At 41.6% G+C, this 17,103-nt stretch overlaps 1 protein-coding gene across 6 annotated transcripts in view; it reads right to left on the bottom strand.

The window, feature by feature from the left end:
* Positions 1-17,103, bottom strand: part of ralgapa1 (Ral GTPase activating protein catalytic subunit alpha 1) — an 82,278-nt gene that overhangs the window by 44,493 nt on the left and 20,682 nt on the right. For all 6 annotated transcript variants that reach the window (XM_083924244.1, XM_083924248.1, XM_083924247.1 and 3 more), the window contains 18 exons: positions 14,099-14,223; positions 13,745-13,979; positions 13,374-13,559; positions 12,422-12,592; positions 12,117-12,310; positions 11,932-12,030; positions 11,493-11,648; positions 11,212-11,340; positions 10,936-11,061; positions 9,502-9,560; positions 8,033-8,141; positions 6,087-6,197; positions 5,656-5,724; positions 5,416-5,553; positions 4,622-4,805; positions 3,650-3,768; positions 3,373-3,492; positions 1,623-2,247 (listed from right to left, as the gene is read on the bottom strand). In XM_083924244.1, the coding sequence (XP_083780370.1) occupies positions 1,623-2,247; positions 3,373-3,492; positions 3,650-3,768; positions 4,622-4,805; positions 5,416-5,553; positions 5,656-5,724; positions 6,087-6,197; positions 8,033-8,141; positions 9,502-9,560; positions 10,936-11,061; positions 11,212-11,340; positions 11,493-11,648; positions 11,932-12,030; positions 12,117-12,310; positions 12,422-12,592; positions 13,374-13,559; positions 13,745-13,979; positions 14,099-14,223 (2,955 nt within the window). The remainder of the gene's footprint in view (positions 1-1,622; positions 2,248-3,372; positions 3,493-3,649; positions 3,769-4,621; positions 4,806-5,415; positions 5,554-5,655; positions 5,725-6,086; positions 6,198-8,032; positions 8,142-9,501; positions 9,561-10,935; positions 11,062-11,211; positions 11,341-11,492; positions 11,649-11,931; positions 12,031-12,116; positions 12,311-12,421; positions 12,593-13,373; positions 13,560-13,744; positions 13,980-14,098; positions 14,224-17,103) is intronic.

The raw sequence follows: 17,103 nt of genomic DNA, 5'->3' as shown, positions 1-17,103 counted from the left end.
CCGCTGACCAACTGAAAGGATATCATTATTCTGGCTTTTAATGGATGTTTTGCTGATTCAGAGGCAAACATAATGTTCTAATTCTAAAAATCATTATAAAGATGCAGCATAAGAGAAAACAGCTTCCTTTGAAAAACATTGGTACTGGCATTCAAAGGGAAATAAAAACTAATTATGAATGTTTGTGCAGTATGAGTTTTGAAAATAGTTTTTAAGTGGGCTTATATGAGGTACCATATTCAGTGTGTTATCTACAGTAGATGGCGTTCAGCACGGCCCCAGTTTGGAGAAGCAGACAGGAAGGATAGGCAGGGAAGCTAAGAAATGTGTAATAACAATATTTTCACCACTTCACCCTACTGTCAGACGTTACATTAACACGGAAGGATCAGACTCCATTGATAAAAACAGTAATTATACCACACAGAACACGTGAGTTGCTGGTCTACTGCTCCCTCCATCACTTAGTTTGTTTGTCAGTTTTGTTCATTCCGAACCCTTTAAAAAACCAAAGTCACACAATAACACAAACACAATTAAAGTTGGTTTAAAGGGTTCTAAATTGACAAAACTGACAAAGTAACTGATCGAGGCAGCGGTTGACCAGTAACTCATGTGTTCTGGGTGGTAAAATTACTGTTTCTGTCATTTGGAGTCTGGTGGCTTTGAAGAGAGCATAAAACCGCTTCAGCTCTATCCATCGATCTACAGCCTGATATAAAGTACACCTGACCTGAGCGGTGCAACGATTCATCATTGAATATCTTCGGGCCGGCACACACGTGTTGCGCAGATTTATTTATGAAACAAAAAAAAAGTTGTGCGCATGTTCAGTCCACACACTTGTTAAGAGCAGCTTGGTCATGGAGAGCAGAGGAACAGAGGAGTTTGAACACCCCGCGTCATTTAAATCCCCTGTATGGAAGCAGTTTGGCTTCCCTGTCAAGTATAATGATGAAAGAAAGAGGTTAGTGACGGTGTGTAGGCACTGTGGCAATAGAAAGTCATATGAAAGTGAAAACACATTAAGCATGGTCACGCGTCTAGGGGAATGCAGAGCTATGTGAAGATAAATGCTCGCTTCATCACACAGATTGAGAGATGAGAAGTCCGGTGCTCCAGACACGAGAGTCTCCAGAGTCACACAGGCACGCATCTTGTGCAGGAACTGGCACTCAAGCAGTGGAGGAATGGAAAAATAATAATAAACGACAGACAAACTTGTGTTTATTTGTATTGTCCTTTTTTTTTTTTTTTTGCTGATCTGAAAAATGATCCGATCCATGACTCTGATCCGAGATCCGAACCATGAGTTTTTTGATCCGTTGCACCCCTACTTAACCTGATATTGATATTATTAGGCAGCCCTTTTTAAGTGGCTGAAATACATTTAGATACTGCAGCAGTATATTTCGTAGCTTCCTTGTTGAGACACCAGCCTGCTTCTCCAAACTGGGGGTGTGTCAACTGACATCTACTGTAGGTAACACATCGACTATAGAGAGCTCCTCATACAAGCCCAGAAGTTTCCTTTTAATGTTTTAAAAGCTGCACTGTAGATTGAATAACCATTATAATTCAGATCACAAATACAATCGTACTTGCTGCGTGTGTGTGTATACCTGCTCTCTGTAGACACTCAGGACTCGAGTATCCGAGGTACTGCAGCATTTCATCCAGTGAATCGTCTCCCTCCCTCAGTGAATCCCATGCTGGCACTGCCTCCCGACACACGCGTTTAGCCAATGGCGGAGCTAGAAGCTGTTCCAAGCCCGACTCCCCTCGATCCCCCTCCCCATCCATCCTATGCTCTATCCTCTCCTCCTCCTCCTCTTCCTCTTCTCCTTTTACGTCTTCCATCCCCTCCTCAGTGACTTGCCTCTCTTCCTCATCTTCCTCCCCCTCTCCTTGGAACACTTGCCTTTCACCCTCCATGCCTCTACCCCCCTCCTCTGCCTCGCTCTCCTCCTGCCCCTCCTCTTCGCTGTCTTCTCTATTCACTCCCATCTTTTTCGGCGGACCTCCTGGTGGAGTGTGTAAATGAAGATTTGCGCTGTGAGGTGACTGTGTGTGTGACATGAATGTGTGTGCTGGGCTGTTTGGGGAACACGGCGGAGGCCCGTAGAGAACGGCGGAGTCCCAGGAGTGTTTTCCGGCTACATCCCGGATGATGACACGAACACAAGCAGGAGCAGAGGACAAACCAGCTGTCATTCCGCCTCCTGGTACACCCGACTCTGATCGGATCTGGGAAGTTTAGGGAGACAAGGGAAAACGTTTCAACACTAAATGTAACAAATACTAAAGAAATCATTCTGATACCAAGTTACAGCATCTTTCATCTGACTTAAAGCTAAACTCATCCCTTCTAAAAAACCTTACACACACTTATTTGCTTCCTTTTAGCTACAGCTCTTTGTGACTGGTAGAACTTTCATAAAAACAATCAATAAATGATAATCCACTTTAACTTCAGTGCCATTGACTTATTTCTCTAGTTTCTGGCTTTGAGAGAGAGGAGCCCATGTTCACTAATATTGATTGAACTTTTCTAGGTCATAGAAATAACATATTGGAATTTTTAATTCAGGTGGAGTTCCCCTTTAAAACACACAACAGGGTTCCTATACCTTCATAAACATCAAATTTGGAACTGTCCAGACTCTATTCTGTCAAAATCAAGGACCCAATACAGCATTGCTTGAGGCAAGGATCAAGATTACAGTGTAGTATAGTATTAATGGAGAAATGTGTGAGAGTCGCTAACAGCCGGACGTGGCTAACACTGATAAGCTCGGGGCAGTACGGCTTTTTTAACCACTAATTCTGTTCAAAATAACACCAAACCTCTGCAGTACCATGGTAAGAGTCCCTACACAGAAAACAAAGCACCAACAACATAGTTAGTGAACTCGGAGTTTATTAAAAGAGTGTTTTGAAAGAATTACCAACTGGCCCCTGTACCAGCTCCTCTCATAGTAAAGTCCATTCGAGTTGATTACCAAATGCAATCCAAAAGGAAGGAGCCCATTGGTGCTTCATTTTATATGATGGGATACTTATCATACTACTGCAGAGGTTTGGTGTTATTGTGAGCAGTATTAGTGGTTAAAAAAGATGTTTTAATGCCTTCACCGTACTGCCCCGAGCTAATCAGTGTTAGCCACGTCCGGCTAAAAAAACTGTCTCAATGTCTTATTAGATGTATGCAAGTGCAGAAAAAGACCATGGGATTTTTTTGCGCTGGAATTACAATTTAATTACTGTTTCAACATTGGATGAGTTATGATGAGATGTAATTTCTAATCTTCAATGACCTATGTATCGGTGCCTCTCATTTAGCCAAGGCAGCTTTCTTTCAGCTGAGGTTACCTGATACACGGAGAGCAGCGTGGAACCGTTCAGAACCAGAAACTGCAGGTTGGGTGAATGGAAAAGCTCTGGTCCAAGATCTGCACTCTCACAGAAGGGGTTGTCTTGATTTTCACACACCTGGAAAACATGGACCACAGTGTTGCTCTTACAAAATGCAAAGATCTAAAAAAAAGTATTGAAAACCGAAAAATCTGTTTTTGGTCAAACAAGTCACCATCACCAGATACAGTACATCATACTGCCGTTATTGCTACCAACCAAACAGTAACAGTACCTGACTAGACAGAGTAGCAGGCCCTCCGGACATTGGATAATGTCCCAGATGGTTGACCAAGTGCGTGATAACTGTTCTGGCTGCGATGGAAACCAGGCCCTGCTGAATACGACTACGAACTGCAGAGAGAGAATGAAAACACAGAGAGACATGTATTACTTACAAGGTTACAGTTAAGAACAATACATGTAGGGTGCAGTTAGTACTCAGGTTCCACATGACAACAAAACTTCAGGAATTACAGGTACAAAAACACATTCAGCTTGCACATAGTTCTCTTCACGCTGAGCAGAAGCCAATGCCATCACACATTGTGCTGCCAGCAGGTCCTGGCTAATCAACGGCATTACACACACACTGTGACACACACACTTTACAACAGCTCCTTATTGACAGGGCTGTATGTAGGGTACAGATATGCATTGATAGGACATTCTCAACAACTCCCTGAACCTCAGGAGCACTCAGGAGGATGGATACATTCAAATGTAAGACTGGTAAAAAATTTAAAAAAGGATAAAAACATAAAAGAAGTGAAAAGAATATTAGCAGTGAATAATGTTAGAAGAATAACAGAAGAGAGGAAGTGAAGCAGTGAAGACAAGAAGATACAAATAAAGAGAGGAGAGAAAAAAAGAAGAGAGAAGCATGGTCTGTCATGCTGCTCCAGTCATTAGACCAGACATTGTGTTCTGGTGGGCCACAGCAGGGGACAATACACACTCTCACACAGATGCAGACAGGTGTGCGCGCACACACACACACACACACTAAACTTCTTCCTTCTCTAGTGACTGGCAGTGGTTTGGTGGACGGCTCTCGGTCGTGTGTGTCATCACTTTACTTGCGTAGAGAAATTACAGACCAGATATGTACTGATTGAGTAAGGTCTTATAGTCTTATATGTCTGTTAATATATTTCTGAGCATGTTAATAAGTGAAGTAGTGTGTCCCTGGTGTTAGATCAATTACCTTCAGTGACAGGCTGTAGTTTGCTGGAGCGTTCAGAGTCCGGGCTGTGCAGTGGTTCTGGTTCTCTGAGGCACTCTAACGGCAGGAACGGGTCGTAGTCTGCACTCGACAGGTCCGACAGCTGCAGCGGGTAATACTTGGGACTGTTGAAAGACTGGGCTCCATACACACAACCGTGTAATACCTGGACAATTTAAAAAGAAAACAGGATTTCAGATTGAATTTGATTCTGCCTCATTTATAGCCTGTGTTCTGCTTTACTGCTCTGACGTTTATACTTCACATGATAAAACCACTTACTTTCAAAATGAGTCAAGTTTGGGGGAAATACATGCTTAAATGGATAGTTCTGATGTTTTGACGTGGGGTTGTATGAGGTACTTAACCATATGTAATTAGTGGCTCTTGTTCTTATGTGTGCATGCATTTTATCATCATCATTCATCACCATTTTATTTATTGCCTGAAGCTCCGTTTGAGGTTGGCTATGGCCCCTTTCCAGGTTTTAATAGTTCCTACTTCATAAAACAGTTTATTTCAATCTGGTTTGTGTTTTAACGTATGTTTTACAACTGCCATCTACTGTAGATAAACCACTGACTATGGATAAGCACCTCATACAAGCACACTTGAAAATATCTGAATTATCCCTTTAAGTGAATAAGTAACATTTTTGTATATGATTTTTTTCTAAAAAAGATCTTTGTGATGACCAGACACTGTTGACTTTTTTCTGTCAACGTGAGACTGTGTGTTTAGGGATGTGTCAAAATGACACGAACGCACATCCATACCTTATAGATGCAGCTGAGCAGAGTCTTGGTAGGCTGGTCCCTCTCTGGAGGGCTTCGTGTTTGAACTGGTTGAAGAAGAGTCTTTGGAGGCAGAGCCATCACCCAGTCCAACAGACACAACAGGAGGGACACTACCAGCTGCACCACAAACAGGCACACACAAGTAAAAGGTTTCTTTCAAAGCAAAATGAGTGATATAGAGAGAAAATGTCAGTAGGAATTTGTGCGTGTGCGTGTTACCCTTTTATCCAGTTCATGTGGAGAAGACTCAGTAGTAGGCAGCAAGTGTGTGATGGTGGCGATCAAAATCTAAGGAAAACAAAACCAGAGAAAATTGTTTTTCATATTAAAGCTGTTAACATGTTAACTAGTAGACTATAGCAACTGTGACGGCTCCTAATGATAAAAAGACTGTTGATATAAAAAGAAAATGCCAATGAAGCCAATTCGAAGAAAATATATTACATTTGCAATTTAAACAAGAAAATCTACCGACAAGAAGCAGCAACAAAAGACCGGAAATGTTAAAAGAACTGAGGTGTATTTAAATAAATACTGTAGTTTGAATCCATTTTTACTTGTTGACGTGGTGGTGGTGACTTGATGAATACTAAATGAAAGCAGTATATGGAAATATTCCAATAACTGTTCAGAAAGCATTTATGTCTCACCTCTACGATCTTCTTTGGAGTGTCAGGGGGGAATTTCTGCAGATGATCCACATGACTGATGAGGAGGTGAAGGATGTCCGACGCCACCAGTGCTACGTTCTTATTGGGGTACTGTGACACAATAAAGCATGTGTGTTAATTTACAGGTTCTGTGAGTACATATACATATATATATATATATATATATATATATATATATATATATATATATATATATATAAATAGAAATATAAATGAAAAAAAAACCCTGATATTTTGGGATTATATGGAACCATTGTTTGATTTTTTTCATGGGAAAACACTAGGAAATAGATTATACCGATGCATTCTTGCATATAGCCTGTAATAATAAGTAATTCTGTGACCATGTATTTATGCAATTTATGTCCACACAAAGGATGACAGTATGAGGCACTTTTGAACTATTTTATCTGTGATACTGTGAACTTCTTGGATCGTCTCATAGAAAGCCATTACAATAATCCACAGTGCATCTTCATCTAATCAGTGTCAACAAATATGTTATTGTGTAATATGATCAATTGTAGTATTTTAGTAATATGTTTACTTGTAAGCGTTGTTTTATATAAAATAGAATGATCAAACAATACGATAACATGCAGGTAAATTAGTGACAAAAGAGAATAATTTATACGACAGTCAGGCTCTAATAAGGATCACCACCACTTAACAGAAAATGCTTCTAGATTGGAGGAGGGGTGAGGAGGACAACAGTGGCTCTGCATGGAAATATGACAATCCCTAAAGCGTGTGCGTGTGTGTGTGTGTGTGTGTGTGTGTGTAAATCCCATGTCTGAGGCTACTGGCTGCTGGCTGCTGGTATGAAGGCAAAGGATGCAAGATGTGTGTACAAGATGTTTGTTTTTGTTTGTGTGTGTGTGTGTGTGTGTGTGTGGGTGAAAGTGAGTGAGTGAGTGAGTAAGAAAGAGAGAAGGAAAGAAAGAAAGGGAAAGAGAGAGAGAGAGACACACGCACACACATACATATACACACAAACACACAGCTTGCAGCATTCCCTCTGGATTAGTCTCCTATCTGAAGGAGGACCAAACATATTGACTGTCCAGGGTTTGCTCCCAGGAGTAAATGAATGCAGTGTGTGTTGCTGTCATGTCTTAGCAGGCCATTGGCTGCCGATACACAGGCGAGGGATTCCAAGGTGGAAACGGTATGCGTGTGTGTTTGTGTCCATCTAGAGCCACTTGGCTATAGATGAGACAGTAACTGTTGGACAGTATTATTCTGATCCACAGGCCTCCCAGTCTATTGGCTGAAAACAGACGATACCAACTGAGGATATTTCACAAACATTAACAATCGTCTCCAACAATGTTTTCCATCATACTTTGGCTCCTTGCAGCCCGCTATGTTAGGATAACCACACAATACATAACAATTCGGTTCTCATTTTGTGCGATCAAACTCCATATAAATATGCGAAAAGAGGACTGAATTACTTTTTAAAAAGGTTGGTGTGAAAATGCCCAAATATAAACCTGCTGAAAAAATACTTTAAGCCTACATTAATATATTAAACTTGTTTATTTATTCAGTGGGTCATATTATATAGTTAACTTAATTATTTGCCTTATGGGACATTGTGTTCTTTTAACCTAATAAAACACCCGGACTGAAGAGGAACAGACACTATTACAGTGTTGTGTAGCTCAGTGTAACAGGCGGCCAATCAGCAGCCTGTTTGATGCCGATTCATTGCTTTGGTCTGATGACTCTGGATCACAGTCAGAGACGGAGAGAGCACCATGGTGGTCAGCCGGGACAACATTTGAGGACAGGCGAAGGCCAAAAGCTGCTCAGGATAAGCGTATGCATATTATGTTGATGTATGACTGTTATAGATTTATATTTCAATGAACAATTCAAGTAACAGACACTTTTTGATGCAGCACAGAGTTGTGACTGACCTTCAGGGTAACGCAGATGACGTTGAGAGCATCTTTAATCTGTGGATGTTGAGTCCCGTGAGCCAACTCCTCACACAGCCAGATGCCCAGACTACACAGAGCCACACACCTAACAAAACAAATGAACAAGCTGTGAACACATGCTGCTATTGTACACGTATAGACATAGATACACATATAACAATCCGCACAAATTCTCTCCATTGGACAAGCACACACTACGCACATGTATTTATTAACACACAGAAGTAGGTACGGTCAGATGTCCTGCTGTTACACTAATTTATCCTACAGGTAATTAATTAAGTGCATACGAAGATTAACAACGGATTCATTCAAGCATTCGGAGTGTAAACTAGATTTTCTGCAACTCGCCATGGCTCTGGTTTTAGGCTTTAGAATATCTAGCCCGTGACAGGAGACTTTGGCCCATAACAGGTGATTTCAGAGAGAGCATTCCTATTGGCTCAGGACAGCGGAGAGGGAGCGGTGCAAGAGGAGGTCTCGCTCTGCTTTAAATTCTGGCGGTTTTCTCCCTACTGCAGCTTTAAGGTAAGGTGTTGCACCTGTGCAGACCTGAGGTTATGAATACATGGACTTTTAAAATATTATCTTTGCCCATATTATGCTTTTTCACAGCATGGTAAGGTATAGGGGAAAATGCAATTTCATTATTCACTTGACCCAGATTATTTAAAATGGCATATTTTTCCCCACTGTATTGGTAATGTTAGGGAGCATATCTTAACAGATGCGTTTATTAGCTCCAAATATAAATGAAAATTAGCTTATAGGTTAATTGTTCCGGGAGGAGCAGCCTGCATAACGTAGGCTAGTTAGTGAATTTAATGTGATTAATTCTCAGAGTTGTGAGTTATGAGTGTATTGCTGCGGTACCTGCATCTGAGCGATAAAACGGTATTTACCCCAGATAACAGATTTCATAATATATAAATCCAACACAAATTCTTCCAAAAGCCAAAGTGTTACTCAGCTTCAATTATAAATTGGATGGTGCATCCTCAAACTTTACATTTTCACATCCACATGCAGCGATCTCCCCACTGAATTCCAATCCACACAGAGTTTTAAGAAGCGTTTTTTATGCCCGTCACTTGCACGCCTCGTGAAACATATGCTTCCATTTTTATTATTACATGTAGTCGCTTCAAGTCTTTTTTTGTTGCGTTTAGTGAGACTGATGTGCCTGTTGTTTAAATTACACAAATATTCTGCTGGATGTGTGTTTTAAACTCATTAACCATAACTAGCTTAACCGTGTCACTGCAGATTCGGCTGTCCACTCAGTTCTCTGGGAGTGGAAGACTGAGCGAGCCACTGATGTTTCGCTTCCGTGGAACTCAGACGTGCATACCAGGCCGCAGTTTGTGTCGTGGACTATTCCCTTTTGTACAGTTCGGTTGTGCATCCCTACAACGAACTATGATCTCAAAAATGCTCCAACTTACCTAGCAGGAGCAGAGGGCTCGTCCCTGGCGGAGGTCAGGATGGTTTTGACGATGTGCTCCTAAAAAACAAAACATACATTCAAGCACAGTTAATTAACAAAACACAAGACATTAGTTATATGCTGTATAAATATCTGCATACTACGCAAGAAGTCTTGTTCAGGTCTCACGCAATAAGTTTACCTTTCCTCCAGGTAAATTAATGAAGATATTGACTGAGTGCTCACAGAGTGAAAAAGTGATTAATGGGATTACCTGATGAGGTCTTAATATAGCACACACACTGCACTAAATATGGACACACAGGCACAGTCCAGACTTATCCACACACACCCAGAAACCTCCACACACTCACTGGTCCAGTTTGCGTTAATGACCGCTTTGTGATTCAAAACAAGTTTCTGTCTTGTAAGCAACCAGTGAGCGGGCTTGAGATGCTGCCACGCATGGCATTAACTGTTTACACAGCAACAACAATAACAACAACATTACTCTCATAGCTCTGGACTGTTACAAGAATGACTTATGAGACATTAATCTATTAGTTTGGTTCTGAGACCCCCTGTGGAGAGAAGACGTGTGCGTTACAAAGCTTGATCTGACCTGGATTAGACACAAGTGTATGACCCAATGCTTTGGTGGAAAGTTTAAAGTATACTGAATTTGTTTTGATTCAGAGCAAGAGTAGAGTGTCTTTGACAAATATGTTTTATACATATATATTATACCATCGAACTAATCACCAATTTAAATATATTAGTAAACTTTAACTTTGTGATGTTTTTGTCAGTTTGTCTATAAACTTTTTAAAATGAATATTCCTCCCTTCTCCCTGTACTACTGTGGTTTACTAACCTTTTCGCACATGCAACACAACCCTGAACTTAAGGAGCTGCGTGAAAACGCAAGTGTCTAAATCAGTTGGATCGGACATTAAACAGAATTAGCCATACCAACTCCCCAGTACAAAGTCCATGTAATGCTTGATTGAGCCCATGTGTGAACAGAGCAGCTCATTGTCTGGAGAATTCACAGCAAGCAAGTGGATGTGTTTATGACGTTTCTATAATGCGGCCGGCGAAAAACCGGAAGAAAACATCCAATGGCGAAGAAGAATGATTTACACGAATATGCCAACAAAAAGTATCTAACAAGAGAGGGAGAAATTCGGGAACTTCCAACTCTGAAATCGTCAGCCAAAATTCAAAGAACACCTTAAACACGATTGTTAATGACTGACTTATGAACTGACTACATGACTGCGGTGTAATCTGTGTCACGTCCTGCCTCCTGCACGCTCTACCCAGGCACGACCCGTCGCCTTAAGCAAACAGAGTATTTCCAGTTAGTGAGAATACACACCTGTGCCCAAGCACAGAGGCATGATGACTTATCTCAGCACCTCAAACCCAAACTACTGTTGCTTTCATCTACCTTGACGTCAGGGAACTTGGTAAGCACCACGTCGGCTGTGGTTGGATGGAGGGCTGGGAGCTCCTCATATAAGTTGGGAAAGCACACCAGAGATCCCAGCAGGATCTGGGCCTCCACTCTTGGAGCCTGGAGAAGAGGAGGGGGAGGGATAGAGACAGAAAAAAAGAGCAAAGAGAAGAACAGAGGAAATGCATATTCAGTAAAAAAAGTTCCAGCGTGTACAGTACTGGTGTGTTACAATAATTGCAAACAACACTGCACATGTGTGTCCCTTACATTGAGTGATGAGCAGGCGGTGACTCTAGACGCTGCAATGATGAAGTCCAGGATCAACATGGTGGCCCCAGGTAGACCGATACTGAAGAACCTGGGACTGCAGTGTTTTATGATGGTGTTCACAATGTCCTGTAGAAACCACAACGTTGTTGCTTTTTTTAAACAAACTTATAGAGCGATAGCAGCCACAGCTTGTGCACATTTGCAAAAAAAACATATTCCATCCTTCAATCTGAAGCAGTATAAACTTTCTACACCAACACTACACGCATACACTCTACCTGGTCTTGGTGCAGCAGTCCTTGGTGCATGATGTTGTAGAAGTGTGTGAGAAAGTCTGAGTTTGGGGAAACATCTTGCCGTCTCTTCATTATCCTGCAGATCAGCTTGTAAGCATGAAGCTTCCCCTGCTTGTAACGCTCTGTCAGCATGGTGGCCTGGAGGAAAACACACACGTTAAGGAGTTTATTGGTTTATTTGTGAAGATAACCGTGTCTCTGTGTGTGATAATTATTTACTTAGCAGACAAATAGAATGTGATTTCTGTTTATTAAAGGAAATTAATCAAAATATGGCAATTCCTGAATAAGATGAATATTGATATATTAGTTACAAGTGAAAAACAGATTGTTCCTACTCTTATGTGTAACTATATATATTAATATTAATAATATATATTATTATTAATATATGGTATAGTGATCCTTCAGGCAGGCCTACCTTAAAGAGCCAGGGGGTGAGGATTCTGAGGGGTGGGATCAGGACAGGGGGTGGGGGAGAAGACTGATTGTCCTGAGAAATGCCCAGATTATCTCTTATCTGAAAAGATAAATGACACTTTTACCACAATCTTATGAGGTGTCGTCTCACAGTTCGTAATGTAATAATTGTGTGTTAGTACACACCTTGGCCAGGTTTTGCCACAGTTCACACAGATAGTCGAAGACCTGAGCGTGGATTTCTGGGTCTTTGATGCTATTGACATCCCCCAGGATACCCAGCATCCTCCGCCACATTACTGTGGCAACATCTGCATGCCATCCAGTTAGAGAGCCACCTGCCATGACACTGCAGTCCTCGCTGGGGAACTCACTGGTTTCTAGAATGAATCAGTAAATTAATAAGTAATGTTTGCCTCTCATTCACAGAAATAAAATAAAAATAACATAAATAAAATGTACATATTCGAGAGAGCGCGCATGAGTATTACCTAGGTCATCTGGAGTTTGCAGGACAGAGTTGTGGAGCTTCTGGTCCAGCTGTAGGTGAGTATGTGAGTGGGAGTGTGTGTGATCAGAGTGTTCTGCTGTCAGTGTGGCAGGGGAGGGCGTCTGGGAGCGAGAGCCCCCAAGGGAATGCATGGGAGATGCACTCTCAGAACCTGGACAAAGATATACAGAGTACACACAACGAGGAGGGGATGATCTTCTATTGAGTGGTACAGGAGCTTCAGTTATTTGCTAGTGCAGGAATTATCAGCCAGTAACATTACGTAGATTTGACACATTCACACAAATGTATCCAACAAATTTCACACAATTTGATTTCTCTAAGAAGTATGTGCGATGTACATCACACCTGTAAGGAGGCTCCTGAATCATAAAAGTACTAAATAATAATGTGTACAGGCTGTTTACACAACAGGAGACTTATTTAAATGCCATTAAGAAATGAATTTAGGCGATTAAAAATGTGATGTGAACAGTTATGTACTAATGATGGTAATAATGTGGTATGATACGCGGCAGTTTGTGTACGGATGAAATATAACACGATGTACCCTATTAAGTGTTTGGCTCACTTATGGTGATAAGTGGTAATTGCAGGTACGTTTTTGGATCTTTCCCTTTTTGAAGTTTCATCATCTGTAGTCATCGTTTTTTTGGTTGTTCGGCCACAGTAACTGATTACTCGCAACACTAGCAGAGACTGGGAAAAAAAAACATTACGCTACTTCACACCCAAGTGAGTTGAAGAGTGAGTCTGTTGAGCCTATCTGCTATCGCTGCTTGTGATTTTTCCCAGGAATGTTGCCACAGACCCCTTGTTCAAAACACTTAAATGCAAGGGCTTTCATCAGTGGGCCAAAGGCTCAATCGCTATTGCTTTATCTAACTTTTATTTAAATGAAAATCTCAGAGATTATCTCTCTACGTGCATACCAGTAACAGTGACAGTGTGGCTGAGGCTGCTGGTCTCTGAGTCGATGTGAAGTGTTGTCAAACTGGCTACTTCATGCTCATCACAGGCCACGCCCCCTCCCAGGCTGTCCTGGTCCAGCGAGCTGCCTCGACCTCCACCCCCAGATCCAACTCCTCCTCCACCAGCTTCTGAACTGAAAGTAAAATCTACAAAAAAACGTGATGACAATTATATCAAATCATATAGATATCCATTTATATATCTGGACCCATATCCCACAAAAGCAACTTACAAGGACCGTTTCTTTTAATGCTGACAAAATATGGCAAACTCAAATTATGGTGTTCTTTATACAAAAAGGTGTCTTTGTTTCTGGAGTTTTTTGCCTTACTATCAAACTTGCAGGTGGAGTATTGAAAGGCATTAAAGGAGTCGGACTGGCTGTCTGAGCTGATGACATCAGATCCACTAGCGCTCGCAGGGGACGTCCATTCAGAGGGAACCCCAGGATCATCAATAGGACGGTGATCATCTGAGGGTCGAGATCCAGGACTCTGACCTGCCTCCAGGAGCTCGGGCAGGTCCCTGGGAACCTCCAGACTTCCCGGGCTGCTGCCACGGCGGCCCTATGTATTACAGGGAGAGCAGGGGTTTCATTTCAGCATCGGCAGCACTGGACTTCAGTTTAAGACACTGAACCTTTAAATATCAGTGTGTGTATTGTGTGCATGTGTGCTGCACTCACAGCTGTCCCCTTGGCCCTCAGTCTCTCCTGGATAAACTCATCCATGAGGTCGGAGAAGTTTGGGTTGGTGCTTCCTACGTCACTGGAGACTGGACGAGCCTTCTGGACCACCTCCTCTTTATTAGCTAGAGGCATATACATAGCAGTCATGATGATAGAAGACAAGAGTACCCACATAGACACACACCCACACCCACACCCACACACACACACACACACGAATATATAAAAATGATGGAAAAACAGATGAAGATTCACAAGTAGACACGAAGACAGGTGAGATGAACAAAACCACAATGATAGACAGTGGCAGATCCATACCTCCACAAACAGCTCAAAGACAAAAAAACTGAGTAATAACTTTGTGAGATGTAGGATAAAATCAAGTCTGACTTGCTGACTATGTCCATTAAAGTAGATTAATTGTACTAGTGTATTGGTGATATGGTGACATTTTAGTTCAGCCTGTTTCACTCCCCTGGATTTCACAACATTTGACAACTCCTGTAGCACTGTTAGCAGCCTTGGAGTGTCTCAGTTCCTTCTGCTGATACTTAAGTGTTCAGATATTGTATTAAAACGTTACAATAAAACTATGCCGCCCTGACGTGTATGTAATGTAGGTCCTGAAGTTAGCAAAAGACTGATTGTTAAACAAAAGCCACAACACAGCAGGCAAACCCACCGGAAAAGCAATGCAGGAGTTAATTCACACCATGCACAGAGAGTGAGAGAGAGAGAGAGAGTATCACCTTGTTAGGTCCAAATAGGCAGCATATCAGAGGCCTATATTAGTGCAAATATGTTGCTGTTAGCTTGGTAGCAATGACAGCGGTCAGTATGAGTTTGTGAACTCTGAGAGCAGAAAGTGTCCATCAATCCTAAATCAGATGAGTCAATAAGCTGCCTACAGTTTTCAACAATTGATCTTTTTCATTCCTGAGCCTGTGGCTGACCCTGACAGATCCTGGTTACGTCCACGGCCCAATACCAAGACTTTGATCAATAAAGCTTAAGCGTTACTGCACACAGAATGAAAATGTGTCCTTTGCTGCCACCTAGCTGATGAAAACTTTACCTTGCTGCACATTTGTCCTTAAAGACTTAAGACTGGAAATCTCCACTTATACCATGGTCGCTACAAGACGGGCTGTGTTCAAACTGCGACGCCCCGCAGGTGCATTTGACATCACTCAGGGGCAGGACATGGTCCGTCCCAGATGTGGTTATATGTGCAACAAAGCCAAACTTTCAAACTACAGAGGTCGGTTAAAAAAATCCTTTGTCATTTTTTAATTTTAAGCTGCGTATTAGTGCGTATTGCTTTGGTGATCATATGGAGGCACCTGAAGCTAGCAAAAAAACAATTTACCACTTAATTAGCAAAGCCAAAATGGAATTTTGTTCTTGCTCTTCTCAAGCATTAACCTTTAACATCAGGTCTACAGGTCGACTATTCTGTTATGACTGTTATGGTTATTTGCCATGACATCACCAACAGGAATGAGACTTGTATACAGTACAACATGTCGCCTGAAAAATAAGATCCAAATCTGTTTCTCAATGCCACCATTGTACTCACATGCCTGCATATATGTAAAACGTATGTCACGCTGGGCTTACAACATGAAAGGGCTGACGGTGCGGTACAAGAAAAGAGTAGCACTATAGAAGTGCTAGGCAGTGACGTTAGCCGACACTAGTTATACTTCACACAGCCTTTTTCCTACAACATGGCTTTACGGACTCTGCAGATCTGTGCGCTGAATATTAGCATGTTGTGTATGTGCTCAGCCTATTGAGGATGAGCTGCTTTCTGTGCGAGTAGTGCTTTCCCTCCTGTGGCGTTGGGTTTGGACGATGGCAACGTTCATCAGTCACCGTCCAATGAGCGCAACGTTGTGATTTTACCAATTCAAACTTTTATGCAATCAAAGTCCTCTTATTATAGAGGCATTTTCATAATGGCAAGCAATCGAAAACAATTATTGTCATCAGTTTGGAGCAGTTGTAATGCCGTATTGCAGAGAAAGAGAGCTACCGGTACAATTACAAACACAATTATTTACAGTTTATGGAACGCACTCATTTCATCATTGTTAAGACGACAGACATCCTCTAATTTGTAATGGTGGATATAACTTCTGCAGCCGGATTTGTGCCCATATGATTTGATCCCCCAACAACGATATCAATCGCACATCATGTTGTTTCAGTGTGGACATCGTCATATGCCAATTAGGTAGACACCGCCCATCCCTACTATGAATGGCTGAGCATAGGCACACACATTTTTAGTGCTGTGATATGTGACGTTGCGTAGCTTATAAAGCCTGAAAAGTGTCCACTTGTGTTCATAGAACGAGGATTAGGCATAACCATCAGCAGTCACTGGGTTTAAGTAGTTCAGCACACAGCCAGACAGACAACCAGACAGTCACAACACATAACATCTGGTTTTAGTCTACAGGGAGTGTCGGTTGATTTAATTCACTGTAACTGTAAAAGTGAAGTTGCTGGCAATATTGTTGAACCACGGAAAATGCGATGAATAATTCTGGCCTCTACTGTATAATCATATATGGCAAATTCACCCATCACACTTGCATATAAACGGTGGGTAACGTAGGTACCGTTTGGCACAAGAAGACAGCCAACACACCTGAATAAAATAAGAAAAGGAAAAATCGTGGCTGTTTAACAGTTATTCCACATCATGACAGATTGAGGTGACGAATCACGGTGCTTGTATCAAACATCTGATCCTCAGGAAATCAAATAATTTAAATCCACTCCTGCAGTGTTCACCCGAGAACTAGAATGAATAATAAAGAAAAAGCTGTAGTGAAAAAATGTACTGCTGATTCAAATACGCAGTTATGTTTTGTATGTACCATATGGAAGTGTACAAGGCAAATAACCATTCAAGGAATTTTGAATGGATAAGAAAGGGTACTTTTGAAGAAGAAAATACCCTTTCTTATTCATTCAAATTCAATGAAAAT

Source organism: Echiichthys vipera, assembly GCF_963691815.1.
Source record: "Echiichthys vipera genome assembly, chromosome: 12".
Lineage (NCBI taxonomy): Eukaryota > Metazoa > Chordata > Actinopteri > Perciformes > Trachinidae > Echiichthys > Echiichthys vipera.
Note: the sequence above shows the minus strand (reverse complement) of the source record. Positions and strands in the feature narration are given on the sequence as shown.